Source organism: Podarcis bocagei, assembly GCF_964188305.1.
Source record: "Podarcis bocagei genome assembly, chromosome: Z".
Classification (NCBI taxonomy): domain Eukaryota; kingdom Metazoa; phylum Chordata; class Lepidosauria; order Squamata; family Lacertidae; genus Podarcis; species Podarcis bocagei.
The window spans coordinates 42826116-42840876 of NC_138140.1; the positions used below are offsets into that span (position 1 = coordinate 42826116).

Sequence of the window (14761 nt, forward strand, 5' to 3'; positions counted from 1 at the left end):
TTTACTCCATTGGTATAGAATAGAATCTATAAGTGAAATTAAGTCCTGCCAGTATGTTTTATGTTTGCATACTAGGCATAAAGTTAAATTTTACCTGTGAAATTTAAAGATAAAAGCCCCATGTTTATTTTCTTCTGTTGACATCTTAAAGCTTTATTTTTGTTTTTTAAAAAACTCTGTAACAGGTCAATGGATTCGCTTTGCTTATAAACTGGGCTCTTAACAGAGTAGACACTATAATCTGGTGTAGAAGTCAGTGCAATGTTGTCATTGCACATTTTGTCCAACAGGGCCCAAAACCACCCCAAATCTGAGATGTTGTATATTATACTGAGCCATAAAAGATGGGAAAGGGAAGGGTAGCAGGATACAAGGACACACTTGGCCAAGCCTATACAATGTTAAGTAACTCCCTAATTTAAAATCAATCATACCATAAAAAAGGGAAAAGGTAGCATTCTTATTGACGGCAGCTAGCCTGGAAAGAATTATGTCCCCCAAACGCTGGAATCATGGTATCAAGAGGGATGGAGAATAAAACTTGTGGAGAAGTAAAAACAAAAAGATCAGCTCAATGTGCATGGGGAGAGATCTATGAATGATTTTCATGCCACCTGGAGTAGCTCCATCATCTATTGCTGCTAGAGGTGAACATAATTATAACCAACCTGTGACTCGCAGGTATTAACAGAAAGGTGATTTGGGATGAATGAAGATGGCTTTTATATTTTCTCCTGGATATCGTAACCTTAACTTCCCAATGCATTACGTGAGTAATTCTAAACAGTTGCTTGGGCTATTGTTTTATATTAGTTTTTGCAGAACTAAGAAGTAAAATTATAAATTCCTGGACAATTAGCCGTTCAGAAAATACCACTCATTACCCTTCTTGCTGAAGCCAGCATCAGTATTGCTGGATACCTTGCTAAGGCCCACCTGCTTCCAAGTGGCCAATCAGTGCCTCCTCCTGCTTGCTCCTGTCACTGCTTGTGTGCTTGGAGAGCAGATTTGGCTCACACTCTCCCCCTGGGTGGTTATGCCAGTGGGGCCCAGAGGACAAAGCTATGTAAATTGGTAGAGGTGGCCAGGGCAAGGAGGCGGGTTCATTAGGAGAAGGACCAATCAAGGTCATTTTACTCAAGCCCCCCCCCCAAAAGCCCCATAGCAAGCGCTAAAGCTCCATGCTTCAAAATATACTGCAAAAATAAAACCACCACCCTTATTAAGTCTTCCCAGATGCAATCCACATAATACTGGCACCATTGGCAAAATGCTCATCGATTTAACGGTACGACTCAAAGCAGTGGATAATTCAAGTTATTAATGACAGAATCAAAGCACTTTTGTTTCTGTTTTTAAATTTAAATTTTATTTATCTCAAACTTATTTTAACAGAAGTGACTGAACAAAAATAAAGTTTGAGTCCCATTGTCAGGGGAACAACTTGATAAATGGATCAGGCAAGTAGAACTGTGGCCCTCTGCCAACCAGTAGAAACCTCAGTAGGAACTGATAAATAGTTTTGACGCAGTCCATGAACATAACATAGTAAGTGCCATCCGGGAGGGGAGTAGCTTATGTGTATTTCTTGATTTCGTCGTACAAGACTAGGACAAAAGCACCACCCATTCCTCTGAGGACGTTGGACCAAGCACCCTTGAAGAAAGCCTTGCCTCCTTCGTCACGGGCAATCTTCTTCCAGCAATCAATTGTACCAGAGTACATGATGTCAGCTAAAGAAGAAAAGAAAAAGAAAACTTGGCATGGGAGAGCAAGTGATTCTTTTGATGCATACTGCAATCCTGCTGTTCTGTTTGGCTTCCACACACACATTGATTTGTGCAGCATGAATGCATGCAAAACATGAGTTTAGGAAGAAGCCCCGAGAAGTCTACCATTCAACATGGGTGGGGGGGGGGACAGGAATGGAGTAAAGTGGAATCAGGGGCGAGATAAAGAAGGAATAGGCTTAGTTATGGACTAAGTCATTAGCAGGACAAGGGAACTAGAGGGCTGAGCCAAAGGCAAGAATGGTGAAGACATAGTACTCTTACATCCCACTATCTACCATGTTTACTTTGTGTTCAGGGTAAAAATACCTAACACCAGTGGCAGGCCTACATTAGGGGGTCCCTGAAGCTTGAACTGTTATGAGCCCCTTGTCACAAACAGCAATGAGGTCTGGGTAGCTACTGTTACCTTCTTCAATGGGGTTCTTCCACAACACATAACAATTTTTATTTTTATTTTATTAACTACTGCATCTCAGATTTTGGTTAAAATTTCTGTATAGTGGTACCTTGGGTTAAGAACATAATTTGTTCTGGAGGTCCGTTCTTAAACTGAAACTGCTCTTAACCTGAGGTACCACTTTAGCTAATGGAGCCTCCCTCCCGCTGCCACCAGAGCACGATTTCTGTTCTCATCCTGAAGCAAAGTTCTTAACCCGAGGTACTATTTCTGGGTTAGCAGAGCCTGTAACCTGAAGTGTCTGTAACCTGAAGCATCTGTAACCCGAGGTACCACTGCACTGGATTATCTCACATATCAAAGTCACTGGTGTGATCAATTTTTTTCCTATGCCTTATAGTTTTCCAGGTGTGGAACTCAAAATAGATCTACCAGACCCCAAAATTTTAAGCAACGTGGACTAAAGTAACTTCTGGGACTCTTCTGGGATTAGGGGCCCCGAAGTTTAAGCTTCATTAGTTTTATGGTAGATATGTCCCTGTCCAACAAACCTACTTCTGGGATAATCTGCAGCGGTTCACCAAGGGAGTAGGAAGTGGAACAAAATTCTCCCATTGGCTGAGTGTGCTAGCCATTCAAGGCCATTTATTACCACATGTAGCCAAACAGAAATAAGGATCTAATACTGTAGCACATATTTAAAGGGAAAAGGGTGCCTAGGAACATAGGAAGTTAGTAAAGGTAAAGGGACCCCTGACCATTAGGTCCAGTCGTGACAGACTCTGGGTTTGCGGCGCTCATCTCACTTTATTAGCCGAGGGAGCCGGCGTACAGCTTCCAGGTCATGTGGCCAGCATGACTAAGACGCTTCTGGTGAACCAGAGCAGCGCACGGAAACACCGTTTACCTTCCCGCCAGAGCGGTACCTATTTATCTACTTGCACTTTGACGTGCTTTCGAACTGCTAGGTTGGCAGGAGCTGGGACCGAGCAACGGGAGCTCACCCCGTCGCGGGGATTCGAACCGCCGACCTTCTGATTGGCAAGTCCTAGGCTCTGTGGTTTAACCCACAGCACCACCCGCATCCCTTACATAGGAAGTTGCCTTGTACCAAATCAGATCACTGGTTCACCTAGCTCAGTGCTGTCCACACTGGCTGTCCTTAGTTCTCTAGGGTTTCAATCAGGAATCTTTTCCAGCACTACCTGGCGATCCCAGGGATCAAATGCATGCAAAGTAGGCATTCTTCTGCAGAGCTACAGCCTTTCGAGCCACTCATCTTGCCCAGCATGATAAAATGTGTTTTCCTTTAGTTAATGGCCACATGTTTGGAATTTGTATAGATTGCAGTGCTTGTGGTCTGTACAAATTGGAAGTATTTATCAAAAGTACCCTGTAGTGGTAAAGAATGCTTTCCCTCTTAAACTATCCAACCCTCTAATTATTCTGGAAGCTTTTGAAGGGAGAAATGTACAGATGCTAGGAGCTTGTATTAAATGGTGAAACTGCTGCAGAGATTACTAAAGGAGCAAAAGTCAGACCAAAGAGATAGCTTTACCCTGGCTTCCAGAAGTCTAGCATCTTCCTCAAATTTCTAGGTCTTGCATTTCTCCTATAGGATTTCTTATTTTGAAGTAGAATTGGTACACTTGCAGCTAACATGACAGACCCATCAGCCAAGAAGCAGTCCATTTTATGCCTATGCTCAATCTATTCTAATAAAATTTAGAGACACTCCAGAAGGCAGTGTGGCTCTTTTTTCTTTTATAAACCAGTCCCTCTGTCCTTTAGCAAGAAACATCCCTTCCACAACACTCCATTTACCTGTGTGAAGTTTCAGAACAAGGTTGGTCATCTACAAGAGTTGCATGCTTTTGTTTGAAACAAGCTCTAGCTATGATTTCCACCAAGGAAAACCAGGTAGTAGAGCCAAACTTGAACTTAAGATATTATCATCAGCAAGAACCAACAATACATAGCTAGAAGGGACACACTTTCAGTCTGGTAAAGTAGACAATGCATTGTGCCCCCAAAACATGCCTGCTAGTTAAACGTAAAGGACCCCTGGACAGTTAAGTCCAGCCAAAGGCGACTATGGGGTTGCGGTGCTCATCTCACTTTCAGGCTAAGGGAGCTGGTGTTTGTGCAAAGGCAGACTTCCAGGTCATGTGGCCCGCATGACTAAACTGTTTATGGCGCAACAGAACACCGTGATGGAAGCCAGAGCGCACAGAAACACCACACGCACAGAAACACCTATTTATCTACTTGCACTGGCATGCTTTTGAACTAGGTTGGCAGGGGCTGGGACAGAGAACAGGAGCTCACTCAGTCGTGGGGATTCGAACTGCCAGCCTTCCGATCAGCAAGGCCAAGAGGCTCAGTAGTTTAGACCACAGCGCCACTCATGTCCCTGCTAGGTATACAGCCACAGGTCCCACATATGTGGGACTGTGCAGACATCACAGAGGTGGCAAAAAGATCTAGCAAAACCAGCTGTGCTTTCTTTGCCCCTGCAGCTGCTTTGATACTTACCACCTCTGCGACCAGATTGCATCATCATACGCCGCCGAACTGTATCAAAGGGATAAGAGGTCAGGCCAGCAACAGCAGTAACCGACTGAGCAATCATCCAGCTGATCAAGATGTGTGTGTTCTTTGGATCAGGAAGCATCCCTGCGAAGTGAAGAAATCAGAAATAAGGGGAAATGCTGTTCTTGAGCATCCATACTTCCGAACTTTGAATGGGAAGCCATATAAAAAATACCAAAAGGCCCCAGCAAAAGCCCAAGAAAATTACCTTTTGCAGTATCGTAGATACCAAAATAAGCAGCTCTGTAGATAATGATGCCTTGGACAGAGACGTTGAAGCCTTGGTACAGTCCCCGAAGGCCGTCCGACTTGAAGATTTTGACCAGGCAGTCTCCAAGCCCCTTGAATTCACGCTCAGCCCCAGCTTTTCCCACATCAGCCGCCAGACGGGTTCGGGCGAAGTCGAGAGGGTAGACAAAGCACAGAGAGGTAGCACCAGCAGCACCACCAGATGCCAAGTTTCCAGCAAAGTAACGCCAGAACTGGGTTCTTTTGTCGACGCCACCCAGGAAGATCTGCTTGTATTTGTCTTTGAAAGCAAAGTTGAGGGCCTGTGTGGGGAAGTATCTGATAACGTTGGCCAAGTTACCACGCCAGAAGGACAGGAAACCTTGCTCTCGAGGGATCCGGACCACACAGTCCATGATGCCCTTGTATTGCTTGTCTGCTGTGATCTGCATACTCGCATGTTGCACCTGCCAAAATGGAAAGTGGACATTAAGTCTGGCTGCATAGTCAGTGACGTAATTCATGGCTAAGCCATAGCAAACCATAGCTGATGTTAACCATGGTTCATAAAAGGTAAAGGTAACCCTGACCATTAGGTCCAGTTGCGGACGACTCTGGGGTTGCACGCTCATCTCGCTCTATAGGCCAAGGGAGCTGGCGTTTGTCCGCAAGACTAAGCCGCTTCTGGCAAACCAGAGCAGTGCATAGAAACGCCGTTTACCTTCCCACCAGAGTGGTACCTATTTATCTACTTGCACTTTGACGTGCTTTCGAACTGCTAGGTTGGCAGGAGCTGGGACCGAGCAACGGGAGCTCACCCCATTGCGGGGATTCGAACCGCCAACCTTCTGTTCGGCAAGTCCTAGGCTCTGTGGTTTAGACCACAGCACCACCCGTGTCCCATACCATGGTTCATAAACCATGGTTAAAACTGAGGTGTCTTCAAGACTATCATTTTAACCATGACTTGCTATGCCACAACTGGATTTATCTCTCTGTAGTCTTCTCCTTAGGCTCCTAAATACTATCCTAAAAACCCTTTCACTGTCAATGCCTCAATGTTCACTGGCAATGTGGCTCTTCCCAAGCTTAAGAAATCTAGCATAGTTGCTCATTTTTCTCCAGAACATGGACCAAAGCTCTAACTTAGCCCGGGGGGGGGGGGAGGTCCTGTGGCCCTTCTAGATATATAAAGGTAAAGGGACTGTGACTGACTCTGGGGTTGCGGCGCTCATCTTGGTTTATTGGCCGAGGGAGCCGGCGTACAGCTTCCGGGTCCTGTAGCCAGCATGACTAAGCCGCTTCTGGCGAACCAAAGCAGTGCATGGAAACGCCGTTTACCTTCCCACCGGAGCGGTACCTATTTATCTACTTGCACTTTGATGTGCTTTCGAACTGCTAGGTTGGCAGGAGCAGGGACCGAGCAACGGGAGCTCACCCCATCGCGGGGATTCGAACCGCCGACCTTCTGATCAGCAAGTCCTAGGCTCTGTGGTTTAACCCACAGCACCACCTGCATCCCCTCTAGATATATACTTAAACAACTTAAACCTATATTTTAAACAATAGAGCAATCAGTATCAAGCTATGTGAGAAAACATAGTACATCATTCTTTACACACAGAATCAGAGTTGGAAGGCACCCTGACAATAATCTAGTTGAACCCCCTGCAATGCAAAAATATGCAGATGTCCAATACAGGAATCAAACCTGCAACCTTAGCATTATCAGCACCATGCTCTAACCAACTGAACTGTCCAGAGACACTGGAAGTTATAGTTTAAATACTCAAATACAGGCACGTCACCCATGTGATAATGAAGATTAATGTAACAGATGCTGTGGCAATATTTCTTTCCAGAAGAAGACTACTGGCTGCCACTTTAACTCCAACACCCCTCATTCCCAACTGTTGGGCTGGGGGAGGCTGATGGGAATTGAATTCCAATAACATCTAGAGGGCCATAGGTTCCCAATGCCTGCTGTAACCGAATAAAGGGAGGTTATTGGGGAGACCAAGTGGCGCACAGCAAGGCTCAAGTTAGAAGTATCATGTTACAGGGCCTAAATCATTCTTTCTGACTCACAAATACAGCAAGCAGGGACTGTGCATTTTTCTTCCACCATTTAGAACTACAGTGGTACCTTGGTTGTCAAATTTAATCCATTCCGGGAGTCCATTCAACTCCCGGAACCGTTCGAAAACCAAGGTGTGGTTTCTGATTGGCTGCAGGAGCTTCCTGCACTTAATTGGAAGCCATGTCGGACGTTCGGCTTCCAAAAAACGTTCGCAAACCGGAACACTTACTTCCAGGTTTGCGGTGTTTGGGAGCCAAGCTGTTCAACAACCACAAGGTACCACTGTATACACTGATGACAAAGAATTAAGTTTCAGTTTCTTCTTTCTGGCCTATTACAATAGGAGAAAGACCTTGAATGCCCCTTTTGTCCTTTCTAGGCACACTTGACCCAGGCCTAATCAAAACCATCATTTTCAGACCTATGTTAACATAAAGTTTAAGTGCAGTTTTTTGCCTCTGAGGCATGAAAGCAAGAGTGATCACCATGGACTCAAAGTAAGCTTCAGGAAAACACCAGGCCTTCAGGCAGAGATTAAACTTTAGCTTAACAAGACAAGAGAGAGGTAGGCTTAAAAAAAGAAGAATAGAATAGAATCTCAGTCCGATAAGAGAATCCTGTATCCTTGCTGAACCTAATGACTAGGTGATAGGTCATCTCTCAAATCTGTATTCAGGCTCCATTCTATTTAGCCTCTGGCAAGATAGCCAGACAATGCCTGTAATCCAGCCAATGATAACTTCATTGCAAGGTGACCTCTTTTACAAGGGGTTGTGCCCAGATCATCAAGGTGTTCCAGATCTCATAAAGGCCCCAAGGTGTCCACAGCTCAGTGTTCTAAATCCACAGGAGGGACTGGAAGGTGACACGACAAACCTGTGTCCCAAATAAAATGGCCAACACATCTCAATTTCCCATCTACCATCTACCATCTCTGGCAACTGGCAGCTCTTGTGAGTACTCCATAAGGAGCCTGATCTGGCCCTCCTGCCTCTAGTTGCAGACCCCTACCATAGGTTATGATCAATACTTTCAATCCACCCACATGACCTTGACAGACCTTCTCTTGCTACAACACCCTAGTTTTTGGAAGGCAAGTTTAATTAAGTTTTGACGTTTTACTTTCCCATATGCAGGGAGCCAATCTGTTGATGAAGCAACAAGAATACAAAGACCTGTCAGGTGGCCCATTTATGTAGCAAGACAGTTTCAACTTGGTGTCCATTAGAGATTTGCCTTCAAGGTCACCTGCCCAAACTTTGGGGTTGATTCTTTGAAATAAAACCCTCAGTAAGATTTTTATGGAGTTTTGAGTTTTTATCACAGGTTTTAGCACCATGTGCTATATGCCTCCTTCTCATTTACACAGCCAGGTTACTCCCAAGCTCCAAAGGGTCTCCACTCCAAAGACCTTGGGCTTTGCCCAAAAGCAATGGCACGTTGGAGGGGATGAAGTGCCACCTTCGTGCCTCCTCCAATTCCGAGGCGATGCTGCTTGGATGCAGCCACGTTGCCAAGTGGCAGGTTGCCCGCAACGGTAGCAGAGAGAAAGGCAAACCAGGCTCTCTGCGGGGACAGGCCGCGATTTACTCGCGTTGCCCTTCCTTGCCAGCCTCTCCTTCCCCCGCAACTAATCCAACGCCAGGCGGGGATTTGCATAAGCGGAACTAGTTTTCGCCAGCAGCAGCTCCGACGCAAACTGCCAACGAGCGTGGGGTTTCCTCCCCTTCGACCGGCACGTTTAAAGGGAAGAAAAGAACTGCGTATTCCTTTTGGTACGGGGGCGGGCAGAGGTCGGCCGCTTGCCTCGGACCATCACCAGGGCCTGGGCCATACGAAACCCCGATCACAAGCCTAGCATAGAATTTTAGGGCTGAACTTTGATGCCAGAGAAAGCTGCGGCCCACACTCTCTACCAGGGTCAGCAAGAGCCTTTTTCCTGGGCAAGCGGCAGGGCAGGCGCAGAACTGAGGCTGGAAATCTAATTTTGTTGCTCTCTTGGGTTCAAAGGCAGGGAACAAAGGATGCTCCGGCCTGCATCTCCTTGGCGCGACCTTGGTGGGGAAGGTAGGGAAGAGAACCGCGGCTTTTAAAAAAAAACTCCCTCGCATCTCCGAGGAGCTGGGATAAGCCACGAGGCCGCAGCGCTTCAGACAAAGGCAGAGCGCAGGATCAGCCTGTCGCGCCATAGCGCACGGAACGTCCCAGCGCAGCCTGGACAAAAGAGGCCTTTCAACTCAGTCGACCCGCCTATGACCTTTTTTGAGGAATCCCTGCCCGGCCCCCTCGTCGTCCCCAGCAGACTTCAAAGCCAGTGAGAGCCACTGCTTAAAAGATCCCCTTCTTTCTTCCCTCCACCCTCTCCAAATCGTTTCCACCGTTCTCCATCGAAAGGCGCGCGGTTCCACCCAGCCACCCACCCACCCCGTGGTACCTGAAGAAGCAACTTGACTCTCTCGATGGGGGCTACCGCTGTCTTAGAGATCGCGGCTGCCACGCCGCCCGCCAAGAAATCTTTCATGAAAGAAATAGCCGCGTCAGTCATGATGCCGGTGGCAAGAAGGTTGAGCGCTCGGGGAAAAAGTGAAACAAAAACTGCTTTAAGATCCGATCGGAAAAGAAGACGTAGGGAGGGGAGATGGCTGCACACACGGAGATGGAAGGCAGGCTGCCGGCTCACTGAGACCGAGCAAATTAAATGGCCGGTTTTTATACCGCGCAGGCTTTAACGTGGGAACAGAGGGAGGGAGGGGAAACGCGGGCATCTACGTACAGCCGCTTCCCAGTGCCCTGATTGGACCCGAGCTGGAGGGAGGAACCGCAGAGAGAACTGCGGTGGCAATGTGTGAGGGTGGGGGAGTTCTGTGCTTCTTCCTCTTGAGGGACCCCTGGCAGCCAGGGAGGGGGTGGGCCTTGGCTGCCTATGATGCCTTAATACAAGGAAGCTCCGATCCTAAGTTGCCAAGGCTTGCAGAGGATGGGGCGCATTGGGAGAAGCGCGCGATGGAGATTGGCTATAACCTTGGAAGGAGGGGGCAGGGCTTCGCTTACGGAACGATGTGGGGTGGGTTTGCACCTTGGTGACGTGCGATGACACAGACGGGGTGTTCCCCAGGCAACCTCAGGAAGGAACAGGCTGTGTGTCCTTAAATGCATTTTCTGGCTGACAGCAGCAAGGTGGAATCGGTGTCCTTCAATAAGAACAGCCCTACTGGGACAGGGACAAATGGGGCTCGTGGACCTGGGAAAGTAGGAGAAGGCAACTCCTGCAGCCCTGCTGGTGCCAAACATATTGCTCTGCCTTCCCTTGGACCACATCAGGGAGGCTCAGGGGAGGGTCTTGTCATCTGGGCAGCCCAGGACCTCCATACACGCTGTCCAGCAGGGGTGCCAACCTGGGGGGGGGGAGCAGGCAAGCCCCATCCCAAGTGGTGCACACACACCACTTGAAATGTCCCTCAACATGGGGGGGGGGGATATTTCACTGGGAGGGCCGAAGAGACTTCAGCCCATAGGAGTTGCCTCCTATGCTGCCCAGGCTTGCTAACTCAGCAAAAAACAACACAGGAGACAGCGGTTATGAGTTACCAGTCTCTGCAGCCACAGCAGGCGCTGTGGTTCTCGAGCGGGTTTGACTTCATTCCCATTGTGTGAGCTCCATTGTCTCTCGAGACAGATACCAACAACTGGATCAGGCCAATAGACCACTTAGTTCAGCATCCTGTTGTTGCACTGGTCAGCCCCATGGCTACGGGACGTCCACAAGCAGGACATGAAGGTGCAACAGCACCCTCCCCACCTGCAATTCCAAGCAACAGGTAGAGGCATGATGCCTCAGGGTGTGTACTCTTGACAGTGGAGGTTGGTGAATTAGCATGTGGCACACTGTCCCACCAAACACATTCCACCCTCAGCCAGCCCCCACCTGCCTGCCTCATTCCTTACAACCAGCAGAGGATGGCATTACTTGCCAGCTTCCTCCTCCATAGTGTCAGTGTTACTGTCATGGGCTGGTGGGAGGATCCAGCTGGGGAACCCCCAAGGGAAGAAGGCTCAGAGCCTGGTGAGTGGTGATGGGATGATGATCAGTGGTCAGGGGAGAAGAGGGAGAAGACTGGGTAACAGGGCTTAGTGAGCGGGGAGAGCCTGTGGCAGAGAGAAGCCCAGAATCAGTGGCAGACGCAGAAGCAGGAGGGTGGAAGTGGGGACGCCAAGAGGCAGACATGAGTTGGGCTGGTGAAAAAGCAAGGGTGTCTCCCTCTCCTGATGCAACATGCTCCCTTCCCCCCTTGTCTCCCAGAACCAAAAGAGGCACGAAAAGGGTGGAGTAGAGGTTGACTACATGTAAGCAGAGTCTGATTGCCCGGGAAAAGCCCTAACTGTGGGAAGCAGGGACTTTCAGTCTTGGCAACTGAGTTTCATGGAGTATGAGTACGGGGAATGAGCTGCTGTGCTTGTTGGCCTGACACTCAAATCAAGTATGTGAAGATTGTGTTTTTTTCTAAGAAAGAGTTAAATCCATCTTTGACCAGCATGCTTGTAGAACTGAGCAGAGAGAGAAGAAACAGAAATAGAATTAATTGGATCTGCCTGTCATCTGCTCCAGCTCCATTTGCTGTGGGGTATCCTGTTTTCTGCCCTACCAGCCCCAATGGGTGTCAGGCAGCCACCAATGCACTCTGATGATGCCTTCTGCTTGCATGGATGGATAGAAGGACATTTGTGTGTCTGTGTGTCTAGAAACTAGGTAACATTTACATTCATTGCTTTGCCTATGGACCTTCCCATACCTGGCATGTGGCCCTAGGAATGTTGCCCAGAAAGGACTGGGGCACCCCTGGTGTGAAGGAAGTTCCCTGCACCTTGCTAGGGTCTGGCCTGCCTACAAGAACCCATTTCAGTAATAGTGAGACTTCCAATAAAATTGATCCTTCTGTTCTGCACAGATGCAAAAGACATTTGCAGCATTCCTGTTCCTCTTTAGTATATATGTAGAAGTGGGGATTTTGGCAAAGCTGGCTTCTCCTATCCTTGTATGACATAATTCCCTCTTCTTTGCACATATGAATATGAGAGAGAACTGGGACAAAGCAGCATTGCAACTCTTTAACCACATCACCATCACCATTTTACCTGGAGTACTGTGTCCAGTTCTGGGCACCACAATTCAAGAAGGACACTGACAAACTGGAACGTGTCCAGAGGAGGGCAACCAAAATGGTCAAAGGCCTGGAAACGATGCCTTATGAGGAACGGCTAAGGGAGCTGGGCATGTTTAGCCTGGAGAAGAGGAGGTTAAGGGGTGATATGATAGCTATGTTCAAATATATAAAAGGATGTCACATAGAGGAGGGAGAAAGGTTGTTTTCTGCTGCTCCAGAGAAGCGGACACGGAGCAATGGATCCAAACTACAAGAAAGAAGATTCCACCTAAACATTAGGAAGAACTTCCTGACAGTAAGAGCTGTTTGACAGTGGAATTTGCTGCCAAGGAGTGTGGTGGAGTCTCCTTCTTTGGAGGTCTTTAAGCAGAGGCTTGACAACCATATGTCAGGAGTGCTCTGATGGTGTTTCCTGCTTGGCAGGGGGTTGGACTCGATGGCCCTTGTGGTCTCTTCCAACTCTATGATTCTATGATTCCACCATTTTGCACTTTTTCCCCCTGGAAAAAGGTAAGTTTAATATCAAATACACCTTGGCAAAGTGAAACAAGGACTGTTATTGCAAGGGTTTCAACAGCAATTGTTGACAGCAGTGTGCATGTGCTCACAACTAAAATGACAACAAGGGTACACAGAGCCACAATTCCACACACACCCACATACACCCACACACCCTCCCCAGAGACTCACTTTTGTTAGTACACCTGCATTCCATGTGCCTGAGAGCCAGAATGGTTTGTCATACATTTTGGTTTGCCGTTTATAAAGTGCACAGTCACTGGTTTTGTGAGGTTTTCTAGGAGTCACAGAGAGACCCAGCAGTGGGTTTTCCCTGCATTGCATTGAGGTCACAGTCCACCAGAAAATTCTGCAGTCCCCGTAGCCAGAAGCATAATGTAGCAAAGTTTGCTTTGTGCAGTGCCACTTCAGAATTCAAGTGGCACCCAGCATTGTGTTATGTAAATATTCACCCTCCCAAAATAAACTTTGTACCTGTGGAAACCTTGCATTTCTCAGACAGGCTCCCAATCTAATCTCCCTGTGCTGGTTTCTTATGAGTAGGGAATTCTGATGTGGAGAAGCACTCCCATCATGTCATCTCACTACTCTCCATCAACACCTCCATACTTAACTTATCCATACATACTTATCACATACATCATAAACAGGGAATCTTTTTGGCCTGGTGGCTCCCTATAGGTCAGCTTTGACAGGTGGGCAGGGCAACCCCACCTGTGAACCATCTAATGTATTTCCCCAAAGACATGCAGCACCAAATGTCAATTTTGTGTGATTTTTGATTATCCTTTGCATGTGCTTTTTTTACTTTTCAAAAACAGTTCAGTATTTTCAGTGCATGCAAGTAAAAACATCTGATTTCTCATTTTGGCATTCTCCCTCCCAAAAGATGTTGAAGTGGTTCTTTCTCCTCCCTGCCGATAAGACTTTGCATCCCTGCTAGGATTCCAGTCACATCATCAGTATAGGCCGTGCATGTACAACCTGAGATTCAATGTGCTGAATGCAGCCCACCTTCCATATATGATGGCCTGCAAAGGTTCAATATACTTGTTTTTGCTGCCTCTCTGGGGCCTCTACACACAGCAGGGGCCTCTGAGGTCTACATACATAGCAGAATGAGGTGGTAAAACGAACAGAAAGGGCTATCATTTCAAAGGGGGGGGTGGGACCACAAATGCCAGTGCTCCCTTATATCAAAAAGCTATTTGGAGTCAGAAAAAAATAGAACAGCAAGGAGGGGTCTGGATTAGAACTTTTCTCCTTGCTGTGTTATGTTGCGGTGGAGTGAACTATGGGAGAGCAATAAAAAAAAAGCATACACCCCCACTTTGTCTTGAGTGTTATAGTCCATTCTGTCATCTCATTCTGCTTGCTCAGCCCAGGGAACCAGCAGGCTGGGTCCCTAATTCCTCATCCCTCTGTTGTTACAGCTGATTGGTAATTAACAGCAGCCTCCTTTGAAGATGTGCCTCCATAGCAGTTTGCTGTAACTAATGATCAGGGAGCCTCTTTGAAGTCTGTTTGGAGCAGGGGTAGGGAACAACCACCTGCAAGGCCACTTCCCCCAAAACTGTGCCCACCCGTCCATCAGCAGACGTCAGCTGATAGTCAGGAGGGCGGAGTTAAATCCTGAACCGGTGTGCAGCCAAACGGAGCAGGATTTAACTGCCACTCATCAGTTGATGAACAGGGTTAAATCCTGCTCAGTTTGGCAGGATTCCATGCAAACCCTTTCCTGATTCAGGGAGGGGTTTGCAAGGGAACCCAAGAACACGAAAGACGCCCTGCCCTCTGTTTTAGCAGCGCCTTGCAAGGTGCTTTGAAGTCCAGACTTTGGGACTTCAGAGCACCTTGCACCTGATGCCATTGTGGCATCCTGTGATTGACAAGTGGGCAGTCGTCTGCTCCACACTTGATGCCACTTGTGGCCACAGGCTGGAGGTTCTCTACTGCACGGCAGACCACAATCAATATCGGGTGCCCTCCA

General features: G+C 47.6%; 1 protein-coding gene across 1 annotated transcript; it reads right to left on the reverse strand.

Moving 5' to 3' along the window:
* Positions 1 to 1341: 1341 nt before the first annotated feature.
* Positions 1342 to 9791, reverse strand: SLC25A5 (solute carrier family 25 member 5). The gene is made up of 4 exons (XM_081179063.1): positions 9525 to 9791; positions 4991 to 5477; positions 4726 to 4866; positions 1342 to 1733 (listed from the first exon to the last, which is right to left on the reverse strand). Exons 1-4 carry the CDS (start codon positions 9633 to 9635, stop codon positions 1576 to 1578), a joined length of 897 nt encoding a protein of 298 aa, XP_081035189.1. The 5' UTR covers positions 9636 to 9791; the 3' UTR covers positions 1342 to 1575.
* Between the last annotated feature and the right edge of the window lie 4970 nt (positions 9792 to 14761).

What these genes read in the sequence shown, in the direction of transcription:
- SLC25A5 (XM_081179063.1), bottom strand. Translation starts at nt 9,635, where the DNA reads ATGACTGACGCGGCTATTTCTTTCATGAAAGATTTCTTGGCGGGCGGC. An exon ending in GAGTCAAGTTGCTTCTTCAG is followed by an intron (nt 5,478 to 9,524) that starts GTACCACGGGGT and finishes CCATTTTGGCAG; the next exon opens with GTGCAACATGCGAGTATGCA. An exon ending in TATCTACGATACTGCAAAAG is followed by an intron (nt 4,867 to 4,990) that starts GTAATTTTCTTG and finishes TTCACTTCGCAG; the next exon opens with GGATGCTTCCTGATCCAAAG.